This window comes from Trachymyrmex septentrionalis, unplaced genomic scaffold, assembly GCF_001594115.1.
Source record: "Trachymyrmex septentrionalis isolate Tsep2-gDNA-1 unplaced genomic scaffold, Tsep1.0 scaffold87, whole genome shotgun sequence".
Lineage (NCBI taxonomy): Eukaryota > Metazoa > Arthropoda > Insecta > Hymenoptera > Formicidae > Trachymyrmex > Trachymyrmex septentrionalis.
Window position 1 is genome coordinate 4,412,207 of NW_017306059.1, and position 15,116 is coordinate 4,427,322.

Sequence of the window (15,116 nt, forward strand, 5' to 3'; positions counted from 1 at the left end):
GTATGTACTATTGCATATAATACATAAAGCACACATGAATGATGTAATAATCGATGTAATTTGTACTAAATGTGTAATAAATAATCATATGTAATAATCTTATTTATATTTTTACTATTCTTCTTTCTTTTTCTCTTTCCAAAAAATTATACAAATTATTAAGTGTTCATTTATCATTGAAATTAAATAGAGATCTTTCGATTTTACTCTTATAACATAAATTTACACCAAAAAATGTTGTAATTATTCCAAACTTTTTACTCTGCAATCTATATTCAAACCATCTCGCTGAGCTAAGAACAGAATAAAAACTAGATCATAAAAACTCCGTTGTAAATATCACATATTTCGAAACGCAAGTCTCGAGTCAAATGATACATTGACGGCAGACCACGCGATGTTATTTTCAACATTATGTATTTGTGGAAGTGTTGATTTATCGATTTTTTTGAAGATTTAATTACCATAGACTTCAAGGAATGTCTTGGCAAGGATCCATCATGTAGTCAGGAATGCCTTAATGAATTCATGATGACTTGCGTTAAATAACATTACCACAAGTTTTCAAACGTTAAACTGACAATACAATATTAGAATACAATATTAGAATAATGTTTCGTTATTACTATGAATAAAAAAACACTATTAACAAAAAGTTCTCAAAATAATTTTTGTCATACGCGTTATAAATACATAATTATTTAAGTACAACAATGTTTCAATTTGCTTATTAAGACAACGGCGTAATTATTATTGATTTATCTTGAGGTGTATGTAGCACAGTAAATGCAAAAATCATAAAAGTTTCGGTGTGAATCCGGCGTCAAACGCATACATAAATTGCAAGACCAAACAGTGCTATAAAGTGTACATTGCGAACTTTATATGATATGATGGACCTGTGTAAACCGATCTTCGCGTAAGTGTTCTCGTTGGACTTTGAGCAAAGAGTATCATGAAACTTCTCAGTTTCTCCGTGTAAAAAAGCGTGCTTTTTGTATCCAGAATTGAAAAACTTCACGAATGCTTCGTTTTATTTACTTTACGTGTCTCACTCGCTTTAACCTTTCGTTCGAGAATGTAAGTAGACGCTGATGATTTAATGTTTTAGTTATGTATGTAATACGATAAGAATTATTTGTATATCTCATATCGTATATTTATATAATTGATGCACCAGCATGTTTAAAAATGTGCTAATAAAGAGCATGAATATTTTCATATTCTTGCAAGAACATTAAGATTGTACATCGTGTAACTAATTACAAATCTATCTAATATCGAACAAATTACAGTAAAGATATACTAAACAACTAGAGCAAATAAAGTTACTTGAATTTCTTTTGAAAAGTCTTAAAGGAGATACATTCTTTACAGAATGACAAAAAAGTTTGTGTGTTTATCAAATCACTACTCAGGTAGTAAGATATGTGATGTTATGATTGTCATTTTGACATAAAAAATGGTATATTAAAAACATCATTTTTACGCCAAAATAACGATAAATAATCAGCTTGCTATCTAAATAGTAATATATATGCATATATGTATATACGTATATATAATAAACTAAGAGAGTATTAGTTATGTTTTATTAATTACTAAAAAGACTGTACCAAAAAATTTTCATTGAATGATAAACTGAAGATCACTCTATTTGCTGTCTGGAAGAATTTATCCCTAGAAAGATGCATTCCCGATACAAGATATAACTAACAGTGTAGAATTTGTTTTAAATGTGCGTTATTATAATATTAACGATTTTATGAACACAAAACTTAGTAGCCAAGACTCTGTCACTCTGTAAGTCTATTGAATATTAGGATAGAGATCCTGCAAACTTTTTTTTCAAGTTTACATTAATCTTGCCACGAAATAAAACCAAAAAAGAAATAATTTTACAAGCGTTATATAAGCAATATATTTGTTGGTTCAGTTTTAATAAATGGGATAAACACAGGTATCTCACCGATGCTCTCGGTCTCCACTTTTTCCGCTGACGTAACCCTTGCAGTTTTCTTCACTTCTCTTTCCGTGGCTTTAGGCTCTTTTAGTTGCTTCATCAGAAGTGGATTTAACTTTGGCGAGTAGGAATTGGCCGACAGGGAGATGCTCCTCTGAGAGATATGCCACCATCGTCTGCACCATGTTTCCTGAAACGCGCAACAGCAATTTCCGTTATTACTTACGCGATATTTCCATGTAAACAAGTATATGAATCCGGAAGTTTGATTGGCGTATTATCAGAGTTCAACAAAGTTAAATATGTATGGATTGAACACAGATTTTCAATTGAGCGTACAATCATCGAAGTTTATCATCGTCGGTTTAGTCTCTTCATGGCTCGTCTATAGTTCATCGATTATCCGATAAATTATAATTTATAGACGAAGCGCTTCATTAAATCAAGGTTCATAGTTTTGCTTCAATTCGTCTAAAATTAACTATCTTCGGAAGAATGAACGCATGTAATCGCAAGAGATTAGGTTATTACTCTTAATATCATTCTTACATATTACTATTAACAAGCTATATTATTGCGTAACATATGTAATATACTGAAAACTTTGTCATTTTTGTAATTTTCTGTTAGCTTATTTTTTAAGAAGAGTTTTAAAAAAATGTTTTGTTCAATTTATATACATTATTATGACTATGTATTCTATTATTTTATTTTTCAAGTATAAATACTCGAAAATATGTTAGTAAAGAAATCTCTGCTTGAAAAGCACGCATAATATTCACTTCAGAGCATGGAAATGCTGCAATATTGATTGATGGAAATTCTGTCTAAAATATAGAACGCTTGATATAATCAGAGTTTAACAGAAATGTAATCATGGTACATACCGTGAGAGATTATGGTTTCGTACCATAGGTATCATAACAATAATTCGGGACAAAAAATACTTTGTATAACGTAAATGTTATTTTTCTATTGCACAAAAATTTTTAATTTGATTATATAATAATAAATAGCTCATGTTACACGAAATATATTACCGGTTATCGGATTAAATAAAATAGAATAAAACGGTATAGAGATTCTATTCTCAAGAGAGCATATCCTCTATTTCAATGGCGCTTTATCGATTCTCCAGAAGAAAAGAATCGTTATTTTTACGTTATCGTTAGGCAAAGACAGGAAGAGTCAATTGAGATAAATGGATAGAGAGAACAGAAAAAAAAGAAAGAGAAGGAAAGAATAGAAAGAGAAAGAAAGAGATAGAGAGAAAAATAATATGTAAAAATAAAAATACAATACATTTTGTAGGATGTAAATTAATGCGTATTTTCCTTCTAAACTTTATTGTAGACCAGAAAACTGTCTTTAGAGTTCATCATTAATTCTGTAAAGTTTCATAGTAAGTAAAGATCTAAGAGATAATAATAATGTATTTTATAAAGTAATAAGAGATAATATTTTATAAAGTAACAAGAGGTAGTAATGGATTTTATAAACTAAACAAAAGATAATAATAATGTATTTTATAAAGTAATAAGGTTTTCAAATAATTAAAAAAAAATAATTTAAAAAATGATTTAAAAAATGATTTATTATAAATCGGTACAAATAAAAAATATACTCAATTACAACGCAGTTATACTTTATATCCAATTTATATCCCAATTATTGTAATAGTTAATTAATTATAATTCTGCTATTTTTCAATGACTAATTTTTTATTATTCTTCGTAAAAAGAGCAAATTCTTAGAAATTACATTGCTTCCTAATCAGTCATAAATTGAAAGAGGATATTACTTTGGAAGAAATATTCATTTTCACACGTATATGTATTTGTCTACAGTCACTAGTAATTTTTTCAATAACATACTGAGTTAAGTATCATAATGTCAATATACGCATATAAATAAAATTATAGCTGGACATATGAGCAATTTTCTGCGGACATGCTTCGCCAAGCAATATTACTTCTGTTTCATACACGAATCGTGAGTGAACTGTAGATATACATTCGACGTGCGTCGAATTAAAGACATTGATGCAAATAAATTTCTTCTTACAAATGACCAAGGAACCATCTGAATGTAAAAATTTTGAAAATCATATCCATTGATATCTCTTTCTTTGAAAGTGTTCAACCCTTTCATATCGGTTTCTTGTTATCTCCGCTCTAGTGGCCTAGTTTCTTCCTGCATCTCCTCTTACTTCCGTTGCGTTTACCCCGGCGTAGTCTCAGCAAAGCGTCACCATCGATTTCACTGCGGCATCCGTGGGAATTGTATTTGCACTTTGCTGTAAAAAGGCTGACTTTGAAATTTCTAGCAAGCTGCGCGTAATTGCCTGTGAAATGCAGATGCGTCGGTTGTATGCAGGCGCTTCGTTTTATATCGACGATATTTATTATTGGGCAGCGTCCACCCGTACATCTCAATTGCAGACGTACTTGTGTACAATCGAATGATATAAATTTATAAACAGAATGTCTTTAAATAAAAGAACACATGTAGAGTGTCTATAGCGCGAATTAAAAATTTAACTGATATATGCTCTAGCGTGGTATATTACTGAAGTTAATGTAAATGTATCACATCGAGAGACACGCCTATCATTAATTATCTAACAATTAAGAGCTAAAATATTTTTTCCAATTATTCCTACAGAGAGGAAGGAGAGAGAGAGAGAGAGAGAGAGAGAGAGAAGGAAGAGAAAAAATGTTATGATAGTATGGTTTTAAAATAAATACTCTATTAAGAAAAACAAAACTCCGATTTAATTGAGGATAAAAAAGCTTTTAGTAGAAATAAAAAACAAAAAATAACCCTGCTATTTATCTTGAAATCTGTAATCTCTTAGAGTATCACGTTTCTTAATCTACGGATACATTTAGTCTGCTTTTCGAAACAAAAATAAAGTCCACCTTTTCCAAGGAATAACGTTACGCGTGTACTCGCTTTTTATCAAATTGAAAGATATATATCGTGGCGATGATGGCGATATATCCAATTTCTAAAAATTAACTTGGGTGTGTCTATAATTTTCATGGAATGTGATAACTTAACGCAAGGAAAATATATGTTCTTAATTTAAGTGGTACTTCTAATTATAGTGTCTATGATTTATACGACATGCGCGTACTATACGTCTCCACCAATTCAATCCTGCTATTTAGGATCGTTAGTCAAAATAGAAATTTCACGTATCCTGATAATTTTTATGAAATAGGTTTTTATGAAAAAGTACAGTGTATAAAATGTTTAAAACATCTTTGCAAAACAAACGTTTAATAATAAAACATATTTTAATTTTAAACTTTTAATATTTTAAACACATAGTGTTCTATTTATTAAAAAAATTTAAAATTAAAATATGTTTAAATATGTGATTAAAAAACGGAAAATAATAAAACATTTTAAATCTTATATATAATAAATTTTAATTAATCTTAAAATTATATACTTTTTTTTAATGTCATTATCGAGATTCTATCAATAGAATAAAAATAAACGTAATAAAAAATATAATAACTTTTTTAAAAAATACTAACATTTCGTTAGACAATATTTATATATTTTTTTAATATAAGAAAAATATATTTTTTTATAAAAATTAGATAATTTAAAAAAAAATTTCTCAAAACAAATATTATAGACTTTATTACAATAAAAATAAAAAATAGTTATTAAATAATTATAAAATAATTTATAACATAATATATCATTAAATAATTGTGAACAGAGAAAATTTTAAATATAGTATTATTGTTATATCAATATTGCATCGCGGATTATTTTCTACTTTTCTATAAAAAATATTTTACAAGGTAAAGTGAGATACATGTTTATCGTGTTCAAGAAATAGTCAGTACAGAACTCGGTCAACTTGGCGGTAACTCCTTAATTGGTTACTTGCGAACAGAGCAAACCTGTGAGGTGCTGAATTTCACATACGTGGTTATCGCGTGGTTTTCATACTAATGCAATAATGAAAGAGATATACCGAAAATCATGTAGGAATTCAATATCATTACGACTCATGCATATTCACCATCGTAACTTTCCTCGACTCTTAGCGCTTAATTAATAGTCAGAGATCAAAGATTTATTTATACAAAGATATTAATTTGAATTTAGATAATCTTTTGAATTTTCGTCATCAAAAGCATATTATGCACTGTCTATATTGAACAAAGTTATACTACGATGGCAAAGCTGAAACAAAACATTTTTACAAGCATTTTGCAGCTTTTAATTAGCGCATTGAGACTACATGATTTCATCCTCTATTTAATCTTCCATCGACTTTCGTTACATGCCATTATATAATAACTTTGTTTCAAACCGGGTCACCATTTTTCGCTACACAGTAAATGTGAAATATATATTTTTCAACTGTCCCTGATGAAAGAAACAGTAACATGTTATAACTGTTGTAAAAAAATTAATATAATATATTTACAAAGATAATGTGTCTTTCTTTCATCCACGACGCAAATTGCGTGTTAGAAGATATACGGAGGTACAATAGTAAAGCAGAAAATCTCAGGAAAATATTTTCTTGCAACGCGGCAACAATAATAAAAAAAATGAATTACAAAAAAACGTTATCAATTTCTTCTTTGTAATATAATAAACTATTTTACAATAAGATAATAAACTCTTTATAATATTAGATTCATAATAATAATTTACTAGACAAAAATTTGATTGAAATGTACCGAACAAAAATTTTAGTTAAAATGACCGAACAAAATTGTAATTTTATGCGAAGTGAATCGTTTAATTGATATAAAAGATACAAAATTCTAATTATTTATCTCTACAAAGTAGAGAAATTATTTTGTAAAAGCAACTAAACTTTTTGTTATTACATAAACAAAATATCTGGTTGCTGTTAAAAATGTCTTTAAACAATTTTTTGCTGAAGGTATTCAACTTTTTTTTTAGTGTAAGCACGAGTGTAATTTCGTTGGTTCCCATACATAGAACCGATACGCCCTTTCGATCAACATTGCTTCCGACCATTATACAAGCTAAAAACATTTTCCTCGCTGTATGTCGAGTAGAGCTGGACGCTGGGCGGGATCGATGACGTGATGTGGTAATGGTAAAGCCAAGTGCTCGGCTTCAAACTAGAGCCCTTTCGTATTAATCCATCCAACTTGCGGCCTTTTTGCTTGTCGATGTCTGCTAAAGTATACATCATAGCACAGCCCGCACGCGATTGCCTATATCGTCGTGCGGATTAAATTCTCCCTCCTCGATTTGTGATCTACAAAGCGCATTCACGTCGTACGGCACAAACACATAGTGATTCTGTTACGTTCTCGTACCACAAATTTCGAATTCCACGATAAAAAAAAAACGCTTCGTTCAGCCATGCGGTGTCAGGTACACGTGTAAATGATGCGATAGCTATGCATTTTTCATTTTTCCACGTGTATCGATGTTCCAACGCAATTTACGTCGGGTAACAGACGAAGTTTTCACCGCTTGTGTAAATTTGGAAACGTAAATTTTTCGATGAAAAAACAAGAGAGAAAGAGAGAGAGAGAGGAGAGAGAAAACTTTGACTAAATCTGGTGACAAGGCAGTTATCAGAGTACATCGCTTTCGAGTCTTGAAAGGATATTGACAAAGTCATTGTTCCGGGCTGAAATTGACGTCATTAAACCCTAGATAGACGTCAAACGTTTTATCGAAAGGCATTAAAATTGTATTAGATAAAATCGCTGCACGCACAGTTATATTATATTATAACGTTATCATCGTAAACACACATATAAAAACTTATATCTTGTCTCTGATCGTCAAATTTAATATTTTTTTTATGATGTGTTTAGATAACTGAGTATACAATAAGTATATTAACGCTGCATTCACCACATTTCGATCGTAATGTTTCTGTTTGTGACGATACTCCATATCATATAAAAACTGCGAATTTAAATAAAATTTATATTTTGATCCTGCTAATTAAAAATATACTGTACATAGTGTATATTATAAGTTACTTTGTCAAATCTTGAAAAAGATGTTATATCATGAAAAAAATATATAAGACTGCGTAACTTTTTTTTGATTACCGATAGTAGGTTGTAAATAAAAAATATGTGTTGTACGTGTTTAAAAATAAAAAATAAAAAATCGATAGGTAAAAATATTCGCGGAAATTCAAAACGATCAAACAATATTTGTTTTTTTTTTAAATAAAAAAGAACATTATTTTATTTCTCTGTCGCAATCTGTTATGATCGTTAAAATTTAATGTAATGTATCGAGTCGTGCGAGGTGCCCAGATTACGTCATTTCGCAATCTAAAATGGAACTTAGAAGTTATGAGGGATATAATCTGGCTTAGAGAGTAAAGAGCACTCGTACCATACTACAAAATGCAAGAAGGACAACTTGATTTTCGCTTGTAAAGTATAAAACTTTAAGACACAAGGTTTTTTTTTATTAGCGTAAAACATTCTACATAAAAAAATTTTAAGACGATATATAAACAATAAATAAAATAAACTAATCATAACATATGATGATTTTGCTGAAATATTCAAAAATTTAGCTAGCTGTAGATCTGAAAATAATTTTGTTGGACCATCAACACAAGCATGCTCAAGCTGATTGCTAAAATATCAAAACTTTTTTTTACATCATTTTACTTTTTTATTATACTTGAATTTCCTTGCATAATTACAATATTTTAGTAATCCAACAAAATTATTCTCAGATCTACGTCTAACTAAATTTTCAGATACTTGTTCTTTTTGTGCACAAATAAATGAGAAGAACTTTTTCGATAAAAAATGATGTTTAGCGCTTAATAATATTTTTACGTAAAAAAAAAATATATATATGTATATATATAAATTCACGTAAAAATGATTAAGGCATTAAGATACAGTTTTAATTGAAAAGGCGTTTATCAATATTTTAAAAGTTTCGAAGAATTGGAATTCAATGCCGTTGAAATATAAACAGTAATTAATCGCAAAAATAACTTGATTCTATATGAAACAAACGTATGAAACTAACGCGTGGAGAATAATATAATGAAGCGTCATAATTGGAAGAGAATTTGTTTTCATCGCGAAAGCTCTTAATCCACGATGCACGAGATTTGAGAATTTACGATCCTCCTGTGGTTTCAACGAGCATACATATATGATCAATAATGATCAGCAATGATTCGCTCAAATGCGGTGACAGTTTATCTCCATATCCATTTACTTGTCCTTTGTATCTCTATATATTCTCTTTTATAAATATTCTTCAATACTATTTGATGTCGATAAGTGCACGCAAGTTAAAGCTCTGTCAAGTTAAAGCTCTTTCATAAAATCGATCACAAAGAGAAAAAAATATTATAGAAAGAGTTATAAATACATGTACAAAATTGTACATATGTAAAATAAATTTACATCACTAACTCTCTCTCTTAGCAATAGAGTTACACGTTAAATAAAAAACGCAGCAATCAGTGGTTATTCAATTCAGATATTTATTCGCAATGTAAATCGATGTTGTCCAAATGTCAAAATGACGATATTTTATATATATATATATATTCATGTATAACTGCTTACATTCATTTTTCACCAAGATAAATTCAATACATTTTGAATTTATGAAAAGAAAGAAGTCTTCTGCGACACTTCTATCGTAATAAATTTACAGTAAGCACTGTAAATTTATTACGATAGACTTCTTTCTTTTCATAAATTCAAAATGTATTGAATTTATCTTGATGGAAAATGAATTACTTGTTGGCATAGTAATTTATTTGTTTAAATTCACATACAAGTTCTCGGAAATTTGGAATTAAGAGAACGAGACGGTCCATATTGCACAATTCAATTATTATCCTCGTCCGTAGTTTTCTTTGATCGTAATATTGTTCGGACACTTTATGAGTGTCTATCGAAGAAATTGAATATCTCATAAAAAAATTGATATGTCCAACATACCAATGAGATATATGTACGTCAAGAGAACCGATAGAAATGCAAATTTTCAGTATTTGTCAGTAATGGTCACTGAGGTTAACTACAAATTAGGTCAACCCATTCTACTAATATTGTTGGATCTCGATGAATAATAGCTTTCAATATTGCAGAATAATCAGCTTCATTCGATTGTAACCGTCATGTATCTTCAATTTGTTATTAATCAAATAAATTGATCTATTTATTTTTTCAATACAAAATGTTATTAAAAGAGATGCTTATCAAACATTGCAAAATATTATTGAGCAAGATGTTCATTCAAAGAAAAACTTTTATCATATATATATATCAATTTCCAATTTTTGTGATTATATATTTCTTACTAAAATGCAACTTTTACACTTTTTCCAATTCAATGAGCAAAAATATCAATTTGATCAAATTTTTATTATCTACAGCAATAAAGCTCAATAATAATGTATTAGTGAAAATAACAATTCTCATCGAAACAAGATCATAAATTTAATCAATAAACTGATCGGAATGCTGTAATGTCAAATAAGTATTTGCAAAAATCTAAATGAAATTTTCATCACGTTTTCTGAACGATCTCAAGTACAATAGTATTACAACAAATTCTCCCTTCGGTTTATACATTTCTTAGCAGATGATGTAATCGCATTTTAATATTTACTGTCTATTTATTACAACAATAATTAAAAATCTAAATAATCAATATTAAGAATCTTTATTTTATGCCACATATGTGAGAAACACAATCAATACGAGAAATTTAAAATGCCTATTACAGTCGAAGCTGGATTGCTTAAAATAATTCAATCTTGAATTACTAATATACACTATATATGTACTTGCATATATGCATATCATATTGCAATCTTTTCAAACTGCGCGCCGAATTGTTTTTCCGGACTAAAACGCAATTAAAACTACTCTAGTAATCGCGAATTAAATTGACAAGCAATTTTAATAATTTGATATAATCAAGCATTATATTATAAAGATGTTGATATATTGAATACTCTAAATAATGTTTAGATAATTACATTTAAATTTATAATTTATTATTAAATACCTTTTAATAATTTTTATTAGGAACACACCGGATATCCGGAAAGTATCCGGTATCATCCGGCACTTTTTACTATCCGACCGGGTAGCTGGATATTATTAGTATCCGGGAATATATCCGGTTGAAATTTGATATCATTAAATTGTTGATTTTTTTTTAGATAATTTTCTCGGAATCCGGTCAAATATCCAGAAAATGTTGGATATCCGACTTGAAAAAATTGCCTTCTTGGATATCCAATTAAATACTGATATTCGGTATCAGGTAATTTTACGATCCGGTGCATTCCTAATTTTTATTATAATGATATATAAAATATATATTATACATATATTTACATATACATCTATATTATTTTTAAATAAAACTGTAAAATTGATTTCTCATATTATTATTTAGTGAATTGTTTATGATAGCCGTTAAATTAAATTGAAAAGGATGATATATTTGCTCATTTATTAATGGATATTAATTTTTGCGATTGTTGATATTCATTTTACAGTTTCTGCGTCAAATATATACGAGGATGATGAATTTTCGCAATATGAAAAATATAGAAATTTTCATAAATAAGTTTAACGTTAGAAAGAAATTGGAGAGAAATTTCTACACTTGGACATATTACGTTTAACTGCATGCATAATTTCTGTCCCATAAATACTCTCGTAATTATACGACATAGGTTAACGGCGATTGATTTAACACGCGCGAAATTCGCTTTATTTATTCAGAAAGGACGACCGCGTTACACATGTCATAATTATTACGTAAACAATTATTACGTAAACGATTTTGAAATAATTTCCTTTATTCAATTATAATTATTATTTAAGACATATTTTTATAAAGAGACAATATTAATCATAAAGCTTTCGTACACATTTTATTTCCTTTTTCATTTTTGCTATGTTTTTTCATTCTTGTCGATTTAGTTCACACAGTTGACTTATTTGTTGTATACATATATATATGAAATGATTAAATTTCTGACGCTACCGATCGTTTCGTAAGGTAAACTTATTACAAACAAAACAAACAAATAAAATCCTATAGTTTCGTTTACATAGTTGCTTTGAAGTAAAAGTTGTTCTGCAACGATCAAATAACTTTGGCGAAATTCTTGTAATTGCTTTTGACTACTATTGTCAGAGAAATTCATTTATCGAACAATCCTCTGCACAGCTGAATATTAATTTAATTATTGCATAGCACGTTGCGCTGAATATAAAGCACGTCGTAGACAAATCCGAGATCTTGCACGACATGATGCACAACCTCCGGACTCTACAGCAGACTTAAATTTTCAATTATATAAAGGGGAATGAATCTTACAGCGCGCAGCGTCAATCTCTGAAATTACTGCAGCTGTTTTACTCGTATTTGTAGCGTTTCAAAATTTGCAGCGAGATATTTCGAACAATTCTCTATCGTAAACGGATTTCATTCGCATATAGATCAATAATATATTTAATATTGTCCAATTGTCGGAGGCAAGAAAGCTCTCAGCGACACATTTGCACGCTCAATGACTGCTAATCGAGCCTTGATGATTATTGCATTTCAACTTCAGCACATTGCTCGTTCTTATGGTGTCCAAAAAAACAGTGTTCGCTTCAAGAATAACAATGATAACAAGGATTGTCCTTGCTGCAGAGTAGGCTGGGACGTAGGGAGAATGCAGCAGAGCAGATCGATGTTTATGGCGCCTGCTTGTCGCAGCCTCCGCAGTCCGGAGCCCCTTGGATAACTCTGTAACGGTTATACCAATCTATACACTAGTGGGACCAGCAACTTTTCCGCAATAGCTGCGCCTGGCACTTTTTACTTAGTAAAGTGCGCGTCTAGCATTTTCCATTAATATCCAGCGGCTATTAGCTCGCATACGTAATGAGTAGTATTGTTAAACTTGTAACAACAATGTTCTCACAATAGCTGCACATGGCAGATTTATTTGAACAGTCAGTAGTCCGATAAATTTAATTAATTATGTATGGTTATTTTGCAGAACTGATAAACTAAAATTGTACTGAACCAAACTAGAACTGCAGTTTTGAACATAGCAAACATAAACTCTAATAATACCGGAGATCTACAAAAATCACTTTGATAGTAAAATTTATGATGATATTTATGATATTATTCTCTTCTTTGTACAGTTACTAAATGATTAAGTTTCTAAAATGCCAGAATGATCGTTGAAGATTAATGATACAACGTAGCTTCAAACATCATTCGAGCAACTTTAATTATTGTTTGATTGAATCAAGAAAGGCAATTTAACTAAAGTTAAACAAATAAGAAATTTCACGCAATAAACCAAAGTCAGAAGTTAATTAAATTAATCGTTGCGAACGATTACTTAAATCAGCTATTTTGAATATCGAAAATTTTTTCAAAGATTTATTTTTGTAATTAAGAGCTAGAGTTTCTCTCTCTCTCTTTCTCTCTCTCTCTCTCTCTCTCTCTCTCTCTCTCTCTCTCTCAATAACGTAATTTTCAATACTTATTGACAGAAGTAGCAAGACTTTCTCTGGCGGTACTTACATTAGTTAAATCCTCTGGTATCCCTGCTTCACAACCTCTACTTTACAATCCGACTTGATGAAAAACTAACAATATTCTATAAAATAATTAGATACATGGAAAACAAAAAGTCAAATAATTATCTAGATTATCTGAAATAATATAAAAATACATATTAAATGTCATTTTTCAGGCTTTATTACATCCACCTTAATTGCAACTAATCAAGTTAAGTATAATTATTGTATATTTTTAAATTTCGACGACAAGTACGACCAAGTATTGAGGTCAACTTTATTTTTGTTTGTCGACGACTCTTCGAAGAAAGCGATGCAAGATTTGCTAACGAGCTTGCCGGTTAAACAAGACAATAGTTCGCTAATGTTGAAGCGCAAAGTCAAATAAACAAGACGTCGCAATTAAAGCTGCATTAGTAAGCCATGCGTGTGACTTAATGACGGATGACAAATGAAACATGTTCTATTTTAGTTCATCTCGAGAGCTTTAATATTATTTAAAACAGAATATGTAGCTATACATGTATAGTCTGTATTGTATACAGTTTATATTTCCTTCATGGCATATTAAACTGTTTTTTAATTCTTTTTGTCTATATCTTCTTTTAAATTAATTAATTTTTACTTAGTTTTAATTCAATCCATCATTATAATATTTTTTAAAATTAGATCTGTCATCTTTTGCTTTGCGATTTTTACAATAATTTTTGTTTAGTAAAGATATCATTTCCAGGGATTGATTGTAACAAACAAAAGAAAATGCAGAGATATCGTACATATTTTTTATATGTATGATAAGTTGAGTTTTGCTTGATATATAACACAAAGATTTCACATAATTCAGTAGAAATCTTTTTTCCCTTAGCAAAATATAGAAGCAATCATGTTTGAAATATTGAAAGGCACACAGATTTACTTGGCTGATTAAAGGTTGCCAAGGAGTATTTTCGCGTTTGCAGGACTGCAATGTTATAAAATGTTACGAGATCTACAATAGTTTCCTTACGGAAACCGCTCGCTAACATAAAAAACGAAAATAAAAATCCTACAATTTAGTTTTTAACACATGTGGCTTCTCAAGATAAATAACATTTGTCCAATGTGTGGTTAATCCAATAATAACCTGTTTATTCCGTATGTTAATGAAAAAATCCCACGGATGAGATACTGCTTGAATAGAGCTTATGAAAAGTGTAAAATGCGGAGGATACACGATAGTGTGACTTAAATAAAGCATGAACACGAAGACTAACAAAGTACTGGCTATTACGTATGCACTCTATTACGAAACTTTAACAAAAACAGTACGAGAAAGTGATACGCTGTATTGTCATAAAATCAATTTTTCATTGCAATGGTATTATATCCTTGTGAAATTTATCATGGGTGAAATAGAGACCAATACATTCGACAATCATAATAAAGTGCCCAGTGTCGCCTCTAGGAAATATGTTCGAGAGTATTGTTTTGATCACTATAAAAGCACTAAAAATTAGTTATTAATAGATGAACATGCAGCTCTTTCTTTTTCTTGTATAACATTTTAAATTATATATATATATATATATATA

At 29.5% G+C, this 15,116-nt stretch overlaps 1 protein-coding gene across 1 annotated transcript in view; it reads right to left on the bottom strand.

Annotated features, from left to right (window-relative positions):
- Window positions 1-15,116, bottom strand: part of LOC108755384 (calcium uniporter protein, mitochondrial) — a 62,345-nt gene that overhangs the window by 37,844 nt on the left and 9,385 nt on the right. Inside the window, exon 2 of the mRNA XM_018498333.1 lies at window positions 1,970-2,153. Within this exon, the coding sequence (XP_018353835.1) occupies window positions 1,970-2,153 (184 nt within the window). The remainder of the gene's footprint in view (window positions 1-1,969; window positions 2,154-15,116) is intronic.